The sequence below is a fragment of the Podarcis vaucheri genome (genome assembly GCF_965113315.1).
Source record: "Podarcis vaucheri genome assembly, chromosome: 8".
Taxonomy (NCBI): Eukaryota; Metazoa; Chordata; class Lepidosauria; order Squamata; family Lacertidae; genus Podarcis; species Podarcis vaucheri.
This window is the reverse complement of record NC_138766.1, coordinates 14,894,927-14,909,314: the sequence shown is the minus strand read 5'-3', so window position 1 is coordinate 14,909,314 and position 14,388 is coordinate 14,894,927. Positions and strand designations below refer to the sequence as shown.

Sequence of the window (14,388 nt, the reverse complement as noted above, 5' to 3'; positions counted from 1 at the left end):
AGGAAACCAGTCAGGGAACAATGGAAGCAATTGTTGTTTGTCTGAAAGGGCATTGACCAGAAGTATGCCCTGTTGTTGTTGTTGTTGTTGTTTAGTCGTGTCCGACTCTTCGTGACCCCATGGACCAGAGCACGCCAGGCACTCCTGTCTTCCACTGCCTCCTGCAGTTTGGTCTTCATGTTTGTAGCTTCGAGAACACTGTCCAACCATCTCGTCCTCTGTCGTCCCCTTCTCCTTGTGCCCTCCATCTTTCCCAACATCAGGGTCTTTTCCAGGGAGGCTTCTCTTCTCATGAGGCAGCCAAAGTATTGGAGCCTCAGCTTCAGGATCTGTCCTTCCAGTGAGCACTCAGGGCTGATTTCCTTAAGAATGGAGAGGTTTGATCTTCTTGCATTCCATGGGACTCTCAAGAGTCTCCTCCAGCACCATAATTCAAAAGCATCAATTCTTCGGCGATCAGCCTTCTTTATGGTCCAGCTCTCACTTCCATACATCACTACTGGGAAAACCATAGCTTCTACTATCCGGACCTTTGCTGGCAAGGTGATGTCTCTGCTTTTTAAGATGCTGTCTAGGTTTGCCATCGCCTTTCTCCCCAAGGAGCAGGCGTCTTTTAATTTCGTGACTGCTGTATGCCTATGACTATTCTAAAAATCTGAATTATATTCCTCTAATCTCTTCTGATTTTCAGACCTCAGAGCTGGGTGTCACAGAGCACGTGGAAGGTGACCCTTGCAAATTTGCACTCTGGGTTGGTAGGACTCCTACTTCAGACAACAAAATTGTACTAAAGGTAACTGTGGGTGTGCAGATACTCTTTAAGTGTGTGAAATTATTTTTCAATAACTGTCCCCCCTTCATCCGGCCTGCAGAGCACATTACCAACAGTTCTGAGCCTTACACGTGAATTCGGGGTTCAGTAAGATGGCTTCGAGAGGAAAAGAGCAAGCAGTTGAAATGTCCTGCTGCATTATGGTTTAACTGTCATTGAAATTCTACTCAACATTGATCCATAGCAGATTCCAATGTATAGTTAGCAGAGTAAAAACTTCAGCACGTTGCAGGATTCCCCAAAAATAGACCAGAGGCCATTGATATTTCATCCAGCAGAGCTTTACTGCTACTGAAGGCAGATGAACATAATGGTCACAAATCCAATACATTCAGGATTGGCACGGTCCATAAGAAAACCAGTTGCAGCAGACTTAACTTAAGCTTACAATAACTTACAATAAGTCTAAACCTTAACACTAAGCATACTATGTACAGAAAAACATGCCAGAAGGAAAAGAAGTAGAAAGAGAAAGTGAAAGCCAGGCTCCTTCTGGCCTTACTTTTATAGTCGGCATGACCTTGACAGACGAGATAAGATAACCAATTTAAGCCAGCTGTACTCTGCTTCTCTGAAGGAATAACCCAAACATCATGAACCTTCTGCTTCCAGAACACTATTGAATTAAGTAGAATAAGAAAGATCTCTACACATCAGATCAATACTTTCTGCACTAAGAAATGCAAACTGACATTAACGCTGTGTGCAAACCAGGCAACTGTATGAAGTATAATATGAATGTCTCTTTTTCACAACTACTGTAATATAATTAAGAAATACCATTTTGCAAATATAAACCATGAATAAAGGTAAAGGTAAAGGTACCCCTGCCCGAACGGGCCAGTCTTGACAGACTCTGGGGTTTGTGCGCCCATCTCACATCTATTGGCCGGGGGCCAGCGCTGTCCGGAGACACTTCCGGGTCACGTGGCCAGCGTGACAACGCTGCTCTGGCGAGCCAGAGCTGCACACGGAACGCCGTTTACCTTCCCGCTGGTAAGCGGTACCTATTTATCTACTTGCCCCCGGGGGTGCTTTCGAACTGCTAGGTTGGCAGGCGCTGGGACCGAGCAGCGGGAGCGCACCCCGCCGCGGGGATTCGAACCGCCGACCTTTCGATCGGCAAGCCCTAGGCGCTGAGGCTTTAAACCACAGCGCCACCATACAACTGTAAATGGCACAGCCAGGTTTGCTTCATCCCTCCATCATACATGGAGTTGACTAGTGAAGGTAACATTAAAAAAATTAAGTTGTTTATTTTGTCTTAAAGGCTTCCAGTATTGAAAACAAGCAAGACTGGATCAAGCACATCAGAGAAGTAATACAGGAAAGAACGATTCATCTCAAGGGAGCTTTAAAAGAGCCAATTCATATCCCCAAAACTGCACCAACAACAAAACAGAAAGGAAGAAGGTTAGTAACTGCAGAGAATGTCAAGGTATACATTTTCAGCCTGTCATTCACGAGATTTGTCTCAAATGTATGTGGGGGTTTTTATGTTGCTTGTTAGATCTCAGTACTGAACTGTAAGTTCTTCAAATAATTACACAGCACAGAAACTTGAGCACATGCATTATTTTGTTGCATGCTATTCAGACCCTTATTTTAAAAGTTGCTGTGCTTAGCTTTTGAAGAAGTTGACACACGTCAGATGTACTAAACAAGCAAGCAAGCAAGCTGCTGACACTGTACTGAAATGTATTGCATAGCAAATTGCAGTCACCAAATGTCTGGCTCCATAATTTCAGAATGCATAGGTTTAACACATTAGCTCCCTTTATTTTGGGAAGTATGGGGGGGTGAGTGGGATGTGGCTTGGAGAATGTGCATAAATTGTGAACCTAAACAGGGATTTTTGTGCTTTCCCCAGTTCATAATCTCCTGATATATAGTAGTCAGTTTGTGCTAATAGTGATGGACAAAGGAATTTATTCATTTCATACATGCCAAGATCAGTATACTCTCCAGTGAGCATTGTAAAAACAAAACACCTCCTCCCTTAGGCTCACTATTTGTATGGCTTTTCTGTACCTTCATGTGAACTTGCAGTTGATAGTGTTTCTGTACATTCTTTATCCAGTTTGCATTATATATTAACCATTATATATTATATTAACCACAATCGATTTTAAAACTAAGTGATGTAACTAAAAGTACAACGGCATGTTTGATTTCCTTCTCTTGGGTTTTGTGTAGCATATTATTGGCCTCCTATTTGAATGTCACAGGTCACGGGTGGCGCTGTGGGTTAAACCACAGAGCCTAGGACTTGCCGATCAGAAGGTCGGTGGTTCAAATCCCCGTGACGGGGTGAGCTCCTGTTGGTCCCTGCTCCTGCCAACCTAGCAGTTCGAAAGCACGTCAAAGTGCAAGTAGATCAATAGGTACCGCTCCAGCGGGAAGGTAAACGGCGTTTCCATGTGCTGCTCTGGTTCGCCAGAAGTGGCTTAGTCATGCTGGCCACATGACCTGGAAGCTGTACGCCGGCTCCCTCGGCCAATAAAGCGAGATGAGACCACAACCCCAAAGTCGGCCACGACTGGACCTAATGGTCAGGGTGTTGGGATACTGCCAGGGAGATAAAGCCCATCATGGCCCCCACGTCGTCTCCGGACGATCCATCGATCTCCCATAGATACAGTATCAGCAATTAGCGACACGAGCTCCAGAAAATAGCTTGTGACATTCCAGAGCTGATGCACTCTCTATCAGCAGATAATTCACAGCAGAAGTTGCACGCAGGAGAGCGTTATTTACAAGTTTTATTCAGCATTGATCAGAACAAAGAAAAACATGACTGCCTGCTTCAGTGTCTCCAGACACAGAGAGAGAAGCGAAAGCAATAGAAAACATAAACTTCCTGTGAACAGGAAATGCGCTGACTCTGTGACTCACAAAGCCTGCTCCCTTTTAAGGTGGAACGGAAATATCCTAACACAGGGGTCCTTTACCTTTTACTATTTGAATGTCTGCTTTTGTACATGGAGATGAATATTAACATCACCCTACACAGAAAATGTTTTTCCAGCTAATGACTCTTAACTTCTTATGTTTTTAGAGATGGAGAAGACTTGGATAGTCAAGGAGATGGAAGCAGTCAGCCAGATACGATTTCAATTGCGTCACGAACCTCCCAGAACACACTAGACAGCGATAAGGTAAGACAAAAGTATAATTAGGTTTTTGGTAAAAGTTTGCTTATGCCTTTTTTTTCTATAATCATTGGCAAGTGATAGCTGTGACTTCCTTTACATTACCTCTTCATATTTGGGAATCATGCACGGTTTTTTCCTACAGTGGGTCAAAATGCCACTTGAATGGGCGCACAGAATTCATAGGCTCGAAATCCGATCTTCATGTACCTAAGAATGGGATTGTATGTTTGCTTTACTTGCTTTTATTTCCTGTTCTTACTCAAAGTAATGTACAGCTGCTTACATATGGTTCCCAGGTGGTGTGCTGTCCAGACATTGCTCTTGGCCCCAACCCTTTAGTTTCAACAGTCAAAAACCGTACAATGGTCTTCACACTATTCCCTGGGCCAAGATAATGATCTGTGCAAAAGGACTCTAGCTACTCATCTTTTAATAGGTCTCGTGGATGCTTTCAGTGCAGCTGTATATAAAATATAAGTGGATATTTTTACATTCTCCAGTAAATCAGTTCCTAAGTTTCTCTAGTTCATGGTTTCCTTTTGTTCAACTTGGGCCTTAGCCTAGTACAGTCGTACCTTGTTTTGCGACCGGGATCCGTTCCGGAGCCCCGGACGCTAGACGAAAAGGTCTCACGACAAAGTGCCACTTTGCGCATGCGCGTGGAGCATTTTGCGCTTCTGCGCATGCGCGAGCTGCATACCCGGAAGTAACCCATTCTGGTACTTCGAGGTTTGCTGCGGATGTTCGGCGAAATGTACGCTTGACGAGGCGGACTCAAAACGAGGTACCACTGTATGTGAAGCTTTTGGTTTCTTCACAAAGGCGTTGTTGAGCGCTTCCATCACCAGAAAGCAACTTTTCTTCTTAGAATTTGCATCAGGGGATGGTTGTTATTTTTCACTATGTAATTGAAAGGTTTGGAGGTGTGGATCAGCTGACCTGATCCACAGCTTTAAAAATATTTACAGGCATTCTCCTCTTCTCTCTGCCCTCCACAGCTCCCCTGCATACAGAGAGCTAGCTTGAAAATGGAGAGCTTTGAAGGTGCAGATTTATTTTTTCAGACTGACGGCCAACTCAGTACAGGGTCTTTGCAGCCTACCCATTGTTGGGCAGTCTTACACCTGAGAAGTAACCCCTGTGCCTTCCAGTATTTTGGCTAATAACACACACAGAAATTAAGATTACTGGTGGGAGCATTTTTATTAAAATTGTGCTGTTTGAATTATGTACAGTTTAATGTTAACTTCAGTGTATTGGACTACTTCTACACAGACTTCTACTGTTTGGCTAATTAATGGCACCCTGCAATTGTACCTTTGAGGCTCAGCGTTCACCGCAAAATTTATGACTCCAGGCCTAGGCTTTCCGTGTTTGTGTCAATATTTGGACACTGCCAGGATACCTGTGACTCCTGAGAAGGGCAGCAAATCTGTCACCTGAGTGTCACAATGTAAATTTATTATAAATATCTTTTCTGGCATCACTGTGCCAGGAGCAAAGGTGAGATTTATTTGTTTGCTTATTTGTTTTAGAACAATGCTGTCAGAGAAACTATGTCAGTTCTGTGTAGGAAAAACCTCTTTTTAGTTTTCAGACGATGATAGGACCAGTAGATGATGCTGTGACATGATAAATTTAGACCCTTGGGAATCGCTTCACTTTTTTCATGGAAAGTAAAGTTTTCCTCCATATCCTCAGGAATGTTGGATACAACTTTGACCACAAAGCGCTTCATAAGGAAGATTTTTCAAGAAAGGGCCTTTACGGGTGCACAAGTACTTATTATTTGTGGTAAATTCACATAACCGCTCATTCTGAAATCCTACACCTTTGACTCAATATTAATGTGCAAGCAAGGGGCAAATAAAAGATTCAAGTGACAAGCCCTCCTGGTAAAACAGGGCCTCACCTTAAGCTGTAGCCAGTAAATAGTACATTGTTATTTCTGGTCCACCTGGCTGAGCAAAGTACAGAGGACTAGAGACTCAGCTACACAGCTGCAAATAAAACGCTTTAAATGTGTTGTAAAGTGCAATATACAAATGTGACACTAGGTGGCAGCAGTGAGCTATGCAAAATTCAATGTATTTTTCAAAACTTTTTTTTAAAAAAAGCATTTTCAGAGCATTTTTTTCTATGTGTGTAGATTCCACCTTGGTGTGCACAACTAGTAGAGTAAGTAAGTACTAGCTGGCTGGACCTGGTTACCTTATGAGAGTAGCAGTGTGTAACAGAGCTAATGCAGCTGAATGATGTTTGGATAATTTGCTGTTCAAGATGTTGTACACTACATCATTATTCTGATATGAAGGCTTTACTGAGAACTTAATGGCTCCAGAGTAGATTTTTAGTTGACAAACACACACACACCTCGAAATAATGTTTTAACAGAGGCTGACAAGCTGGTGACCCTCTAGATGTTGTTGGGATTAAAGCCACAAAGGAGGAAACTAAGAAGAACTCTTTCTTTTGGGAAATCTTTTTACATATATAAATCATAATACGTGGCTTACTGTGAGTACGCAGGCAAGATGCCTATGTGTTTTCTAGAAAGGCAGTGTGGAGGAAAACCTGGACAAAGTTTCTGAAGTTCTGATTTGCAAATTCATTAAAAGTTGGGAGGTTAAACTGGTATTTAATTTCATTTTTATTATTCATTAGAAATATTTATAATCTACCGTTCAGCAGAACGTCTCAGGGCAGAAAAATGCATTGTCCAAACCAACAATTAAACACTAAAATGCAAAATCCCACTACAAAGAAAACCAGCAACCAAACTCAAATGCCCACTTCACCTCACTTTTTAATTTTGCATATTTGTTTCTGCATTACTGTATTTAGGATGTTCAAATCTTTGTTATGCAGCTTATCAGCAGAATGTTTATGAAGTGATGAGCGAAATCTATTTTTTTTTATTTTGCAGAATGAGGAAGTAATGAGGTGGATTTGGATTTTCAATCGTTTCACTTTTGTTTTGAGCCACTTTGGGCATATTCGTAGGGAAAAGCAACGTACAAATAGTAAATAGTACCTAAATAATAAACCTAAAAAGCTGAAGAAATAGGATATTTGCTAACTTGCAGTTAAGAAATATTGTTCAAAGCATCATACAATAAAGACTAAAAACAAGAGTCTTACAATAAGTATAATCTCCTTAACATCTATTAACAGATACCAAAACTCCCTTAGAAATGTATCTAATTATTTTCAGGCCCATAGTACTAAGATGGGACTGCCCTGATGAAGACTCAGGCCTTCTTTTCATGCTTAATGGCACAGACCTAGTTTCCTCAGGAAGGTGGCTAATTCCTTTTAAGACCCAGATTGGTTCAGTTTATGAGTTTCGCTTTTGATGGGGGCTAGATGCATTTAAACTGCTATTTTTATTTGCTACGCAGCAGCCCTGCGCTTCAGTTTTGCTTCCCTCCTCCTTTCCACTTTCTTTATCACAATTGCTTTGATGTTTTATGAAACTTCGAAGGCCATCTGTGGCAGAAACGCAACACACACACTTTGTAGATTAAGTGGATGAGGCATGGGTCTGCGGATGGCGGTTAAAAAAATAAACTGTTCGCCACATGCTAATTTGAGGCATGACTCTAATAGTAAAATGTCAGCATCTTCCAAAGGGTGGTGATGCTTGCTGCCTTGTAAATCGGCAACTCAGTCTGTTGCTTTTTTTTTTGGTAATAGTTTTTGGGACTTCTCTGAAGTGTTGCCTTATGCTTCTTCTCCCCCCCCCCCCCCCGGTTGGTAAATCATACACAATCCTGAGCAGCATGTCTTGGGTTATCTGTACGTTCAAAAGACAAAGTAGGGCTCGTAAAGAAGCCCTGCTTCTCTTGAACTTCGGAACCGACCCCCTTGAAATAGCTGTTTATTGGGCTTGTCTGAGGGCCGCAGCAGCCGTATATTTTAGGATCTTATATATGGTGTTTGCTCTCGCCCAAGTCAAATTTTGAAGGTTGGGATTTGCATGTCTCTTTATGAAAGCAACCATCAGCTTTGCATGGGCTCAGAAGCACTTGAGGTACCCTGATTGTTGTTGTGTTTTTTTACACAAGTTGACAGCCCTAGGGTTGCATTCTCAGTGCTAACAACAGGAGCCACTTTTCCATAAGTGTATGGGAAAATGTTCCCTCCCGCACTGCTTGCAGTATGGTGTAAGGTAAAGGGAGCCCTGACTATTAGGTCTAGTCATGACCGACTCTGGGGTTGCGGCGCTCATCTCGCTTTATTGGCCAAGGGAGCCGGCGTACAGCTTCCGGGTCATGTGGCCAGCATGACAAAGCCGCTTCTGGCGAACCAGAATAGCGCACGGAAACGCCGTTTACCTTCCCGCCAGAGCGGTACCTATTTATCTACTTGCACTTTGACGTGCTTTCGAACTGCTAGGTTGGCGGGAGCAGGGACCGAGCAACGGGAGCTCATCCCGTCGCGGGGATTTGAACCGCGACCTTCTGATCGGCAAGCCCTAGGCTCTGGTTTAACCCACAGCGCCACCCGCATCCCCTCAGTAAGGTGTATGAGGCCTAATATAAAAATCAGAGGAAGGGGCTATTAATATAAGGGGATGCCACTTGATCAAGATCTATAAGATTGTGTATGGTGTGGAGGAAGTGAAAAGAGGGAAGATTCATCCTCTCTCACAGTGCTAGAACTCTGGGCCAACCATTGAAGTTGAATGTTCGAAGACTCGAGACAAACAAAACGAGGCATTTATTCACACAGCACGTAGTTAAAATACGGAATTTACCACCACAGGAAGCAGTAATGGCCACTGTTGGACTTTAAAGGGGGGATTGGACAAATTCATGGAATTTAAGCCTATCAGTGACTAGTGTCCATGATAGTGCATGCTCCCTCCCATGCTGGATGCAGTAGGCCGCTGGAAACCAATGGCTGGGGAGCAGAAATGGGCCGCCCCACCCGCTAGTCAAAGTAAGGCGGCCGCCTCAGGCGGCAGGTTCCACAGGGGCATCATCCAAGGAATGCGTCGCCCACTGCTGCGCCGCCACAGGATCAGTAATGGCTGTGGCCTGTTCCTTGGAGTCAAGATCTGCCTACTCCTTGGCAGCCTCTTGGATTCGTCAAGTCAGATGGATGAGGTTCCCCTCTTTTTCCTGATGTAGATCTTCACTCATCCCTTCTTCCCTGATGGAAGGGGGAGGGACGCCATTTTGTGGTTCTCAGGTGCCAAGATGGCTGGGCTTCTAATAGTCTATTTTGAGAACTGGTTGTGGAACTAGGCGGATCTTTGAGCTGAACCGGTAGCACTCTTCTACTTTTGCTAAATCCTCAGCGGTTAATAGTGGAGAGAGACGCAGAAGCTGTTAAGCACCTTAAAATTGCACTCCCTGAGCTGCCCTGATGCATTTTCGATGCAATTTCATGCAATTTACTCGAAAGTCAGTCCTACTGTCCTCAGTGAGGCATACTCCCCAGTGAATATGACTGGGATGGCAGATTTCCTGTCTTGAACCCTTCTCAAACCCCAAGATAAGTGAGCAAGACTGGGCTTCCATCTGCCCTCCCAAATACCTCTTAGCTAAGTCATTGTGCTTTGCAATGCACTGTGAAGAGCAAGCTTTTATCTTTATGGCGTTTCCCACTTTGATACAGCTTCCTCTGGAATGAGCATGGTATCTCTGAGGCAACAAGAAGCACTTTGAAATGCTCTTCAGTAAAAAGGCTTTCATAAGGATGTGTTTAATTTCCTTCTGTGTTTAAATTCCAGCTTGGCTGACTGACTACCTTGGGAAGGCTGTAAACAGGCAAATGTTTCGGTCAAGAAAATAGGATAAAATTAATAATTCTGTCATGATTTTTGAGGCGTGCCTTTTACTTAGATCATTATAGAGCATAGGTTTCCCCCCCCCCCAGTTCCTGCTAAATTGTTAAAGAATACCAGTAGCACAGTAATGTTCCATAATCTGAAATATAGGCTCTCACCCAGAATCCAGAAAATATCTTTCATTCTTAAAGCAAGTTTCTAGTCCTTATTATTTTTAAAAAAATAAATTTGAAAAGGCTTTAGCAAAGCAAGATATGGAAAATGATACTGCTCAAATAAGAAGCATAGGACTGGGTGTGAAGGTGGAATTGAGTGCGAGAGGCTGCAGAGTAGGAGACAGTGGCCTTGTAACTGGGTGGAAGGTGAAAGAAAGCCTTAGTAGTTGCTTTTTTAATTTTTATAATAATTTATTAGTTTTCAATTGCGGTCCAGTAAAAGCCTCATTATAACAATACCACTTAATAGTACAATTATTAATACCAATCATTCAAATACCAAATTATATAATTTAGTTAAAGTGGGCCCCCGCATGCAAGATTTGATGGTTTTCTTTATTTCTGAGTTCCAAAATCTTACTAGTTTCAATTACATTCCGGTCATAATAATAATCCCTTCTACAGCAAATGCAGTATTAATAACTTCTATTTGTGTTGACACATTAAATGATTTATAAAATTTCAAGTGAGGAACTCAAACTATATCCTTGTTAAAATAAAAAAATTCCTTCCAGTAGCACCTTAAAGACCAACTAAGTTAGTTCTTGGTATGAGCTTTCGTGTGCATGCACACGAAAGCTCATACAAAGAACTAACTTAGTTGGTCTTTAAGGTGCTACTGGAAGGAATTTTTTTATTTTGACTATGGCAGACCAACACGGCTACCTATATGTAACTATATCCTTGTTCTTTCTGTGTGTGACAGTTACTCTGTCGTTGGTGTTTCTTCTTGTCCTTGTAAGATGTTGTTTTCTCCCTGATTGTTGCTGTTAATCCATCATGCCTTGAGTGGAGCTGATTTCCCATTTTTGTTCCAGAAAGTTCTCCATCACTCCATCATGTGCTTCATTGTTTTGCACTGAGAACTGTCCCAGTAAATAAGCTGTTTTCACCACTTTTCCTCTCAGCAGGGAAGAAGGAGTGGTCTGTGGAACTACAGATGACTCAATGAAGAACCTTATCGGTTCCTTGGCAGCTCATAGACACCTTTCATCCTTCCTTCCAGCTGAAGATATATGACCATTTATCTTTCCAATTGTATTAAATTCCAAATCCTCTTAGCGTTATTCAGTTGACTTCATAGATACTAAAGGATGGGGAAGAGTCAGCTCTAAGTTTCCATTGTAAACCTTTTGCAAAATAGAGCTTCCCTCCCTTTTTCTTTCCCCCCTTTTTTGCACACACAGTTCCGTTTGAAGTTATATTCCATATTTATAATCCAATTTGCTCCGTCCTTGCTTGTACAAATATAATTTGAACTAACGTTCAGAGGAGGGTGGCGGAATCATAAATGTAGAGAGGAAAACTTTAAATAAAGAAACTGTAGGCTCCCCTCTCCCCCCACCGTCTTTTGCACCGAATGAAGTCTTATCTCAAATTCAAACCTTGAAGTCCTTGCAGTTGGTTTGTTCCGCAGTTTTGATCTCATCTATTCTATCATGCATCCGTACATTAGTCCAAATTAAGCTCTAGTTAACAAGAGAACCTCTGCTTCTTAATGGTGACATTGGAGGGTTTTCGGCAGGCAAAGTGCTTTTGCACTCAGCGCCTCCCTGCCCGCCGCATCCCATGCGAGAGCCAGGTACCAAGACGAACTCCGAGTGAAGTCCATTTCCCCCATCCCTGGGGCGGAATTTGCAAGGATGATTTACCCTCATCATCCTTGTTTTTCCTTCGCCAACGATCTCCCGCTGTCATGAGGGCTGTCTCCAGTAAGGCATGGAGGAACCGGAAGCCCTGGCCTTAGACATTGCAATGTGCAGCAGGAGAAGGAAGAAGCAGGAGATTCCCATGGGAGTGGTCTGTGCGCAACAAGGGTGTAAAGCAGGGCTGCAGAATACAAGATATGGCTTCAGGAATGGAGTTAGGAAGTGGAAAAGTGAGGGCAGTAGTTGAATAGGGTTGGTGGACCAAGGGGGTTAATGTAGGGGTGATTGTTGAGTGGAGGAAGCAGGGGTGCACCCCCTAGTTATACATACAAAGGACCTGCCCTAAGTCCTCCCTCTCCCTTCTATCCTTGTTTTTCGTTTGCACTGCTTTACTTCCTGCGTGTTTGGTTTAATACACCAAAGCCCAAACCTGCAGGAGCGCCAGCTTCCCACGTGGAGACTGACGTGTTCCAGACACCTGCAGGTTATTTGAGCCTCGATCCTCCATGACAAAGCTGGTAGAGTCCAGTTTTGAATGATCTGTTATTCAGGCTGATCTTCAGAATGTTCTGTTTGCAAAGTTGTCGGTGTGCGTACGTTTGAGGGAGGCCTACGTTTTGACGTTTTGTGGTCAAACTCTAAATCAAAAAGGCCCTTTTCTCAGAGCCTTCGGGCATACAGCTGTTTTCAATTGTTCCTGACTCCTATCTAGGGAGAGCCATAAAAATAAATCAATGCCAAAAAAAAAAACTCGAGAGCTTTCCTTTGCCTCCCCCCTCCAGCCCCTCTCCCAGCCTCCCTTTGGCATAATTTTGAATGGACTGAGAGCAAATATATAAGAGAAGTAGGGCTGAGGTGGGAAAGGGCACCCCAGCTCACATTTAACAAGCGAGAAGGCAGCTTGTTTCTGAAAGTGTGCACCTCATAACTTGAGTAGAGACTGTCCAGAGAGACTTAAGTAGGAGCAGTATGATTAATTCCTGCCTGTGTCTTGACGGGTTCGTGCTGATTTATTTTACTTCATTATGAGAAACATAAGGCTTCTCTTTACCTCCCCTCTCCCCCTCTCCCTCTTCCAGAACTAGGATTTAGGAAGCAAGGCTGGCAGGCAATGGTCATGGGAAAGCTCTGAGAGAATTGCAGACATCCTGAATAAAGTTGTGTCACACAGAGTGTAGAAAGGAAGGGAGGAATTGACCCAACTTTTTTCTTAAAAAAGTGACTCCGTAGCAGATAGCTTCTTACACTTTTCCTTAGCATGGCCTATCAGTGTCCTTAATGACCAAATACATTTTCCTCACAAAATCGCCTGTGCCTTTCAGAGTTCAGAAATGACACCAACCGGTTTAAAAAAACTGGCACAGTAAAATCACTTTCCTTGCAATGTGTTAGAACGTGGCTGAGAATTGCTTTTTGGCCCCTGCTTGTTTTAGGACCATTGTAAGAAATACTGAAAATATATTGATGTGGGATCCCCACCAGAATTCGTAAGCAAACGATACTAAACATTTCTCTGTTTTGTTGGCTTCTTCTGCAGCTGTCTGGTGGGTGTGAGTTGACCGTGGTCATCCACGATTTCACGGCATGCAACAGCAATGAGCTGACAATCCGCCGTGGTCAGACAGTGGAGGTTCTAGAGCGGCCACACGATAAGCCTGATTGGTGCCTAGTACGAACCACCGACCGTTCCCCAGCTGCGGAAGGACTCGTACCCTGTGGGTCTCTCTGCATTGCGCACTCTCGAAGCAGCATGGAGATGGAGGGCATCTTCAACCACAAAGGTAGGAGAACCAGGACTTGGAAGTCGCCTGCCCTTATATTTCTCCATGTTTTGTTTATCAGTGCTCTGAGGGGGTCTTTGGAAATTGGTGCACCGCTTAGGAGTTACAGGGGTTCATGCCTGTTAAATGACCGTCACCTCAGCCCTGCACATGTATTTTTTTTTAAGATTTTTAAATATTTTTATTAAGTACAAATTAGAAAACATACATATTCACAACAAAAGAAAATACAAAAGAAAAAGAAAATACATTTAACCAAGGGGAAAAAAATTAGAGAATGTTATGTCTCTTTTCATATTTACAGTTATTTATACCTCTATAAAATGCTATTCACAATAAAGCAGTGGAATGAAAGATAAGATATCAGAAAAAGAAGAAAAAGAACAAAGAAAGAATAAAGAAGTAAAAGAAAAAGATCATAGGTACAGCCCTGTACATGTATCATCATGTGCACCATGTTTTGTAGACTTTGGGTTGTGACATTAAAGTGGAGCTTCACATAATTGTTGTCCACACTGAGTATTCCAACAGCTCCATGGGTGTGGCAGATAAAATATGGGTGGTAATTTGGCTGTGCTTGTTGAACAGCCCTATCGAAGTGGTTGAAGAACTGCGGGACGTACCACGTGGCTTCTCAAAAAATTGCAATAGTTCCACACAACTCCCAAATGTAAAAGCGTGTGTTGCCATATAGCTAAATGACTAGGCTCTACAAATCGAGATCCCTCTGGCAGCTGGAAAGATCCCGTCTCCCAGTTTCCCCCTGTGAATTGCGGAGGAAAGGGAAAGGGTCTATTCACAGGTTTGCCCGCACAACACACTGGCCAGACCTTGGCCAGACTGCATGCGTATGTGAGCTCCCGTCTCCTTTTTGCTGCCAAGCCATATTGAACCAAGCCAAGATTTAGCATAGCCTGTCATCCAAACTGAGCCTGGTGGTTAAGCTCTCTCCTCTCTAG

At 43.1% G+C, this 14,388-nt stretch overlaps 1 protein-coding gene across 7 annotated transcripts in view; it reads left to right on the top strand.

Annotated features, from left to right (window-relative positions):
• Nucleotides 1–14,388, top strand: part of TRIO (trio Rho guanine nucleotide exchange factor) — a 281,042-nt gene that overhangs the window by 191,699 nt on the left and 74,955 nt on the right. For all 7 annotated transcript variants that reach the window (XM_082234103.1, XM_082234106.1, XM_082234105.1 and 4 more), the window contains exons 31-34: nucleotides 692–793; nucleotides 2,103–2,245; nucleotides 3,891–3,990; nucleotides 13,186–13,429. In XM_082234103.1, the coding sequence (XP_082090229.1) occupies nucleotides 692–793; nucleotides 2,103–2,245; nucleotides 3,891–3,990; nucleotides 13,186–13,429 (589 nt within the window). The remainder of the gene's footprint in view (nucleotides 1–691; nucleotides 794–2,102; nucleotides 2,246–3,890; nucleotides 3,991–13,185; nucleotides 13,430–14,388) is intronic.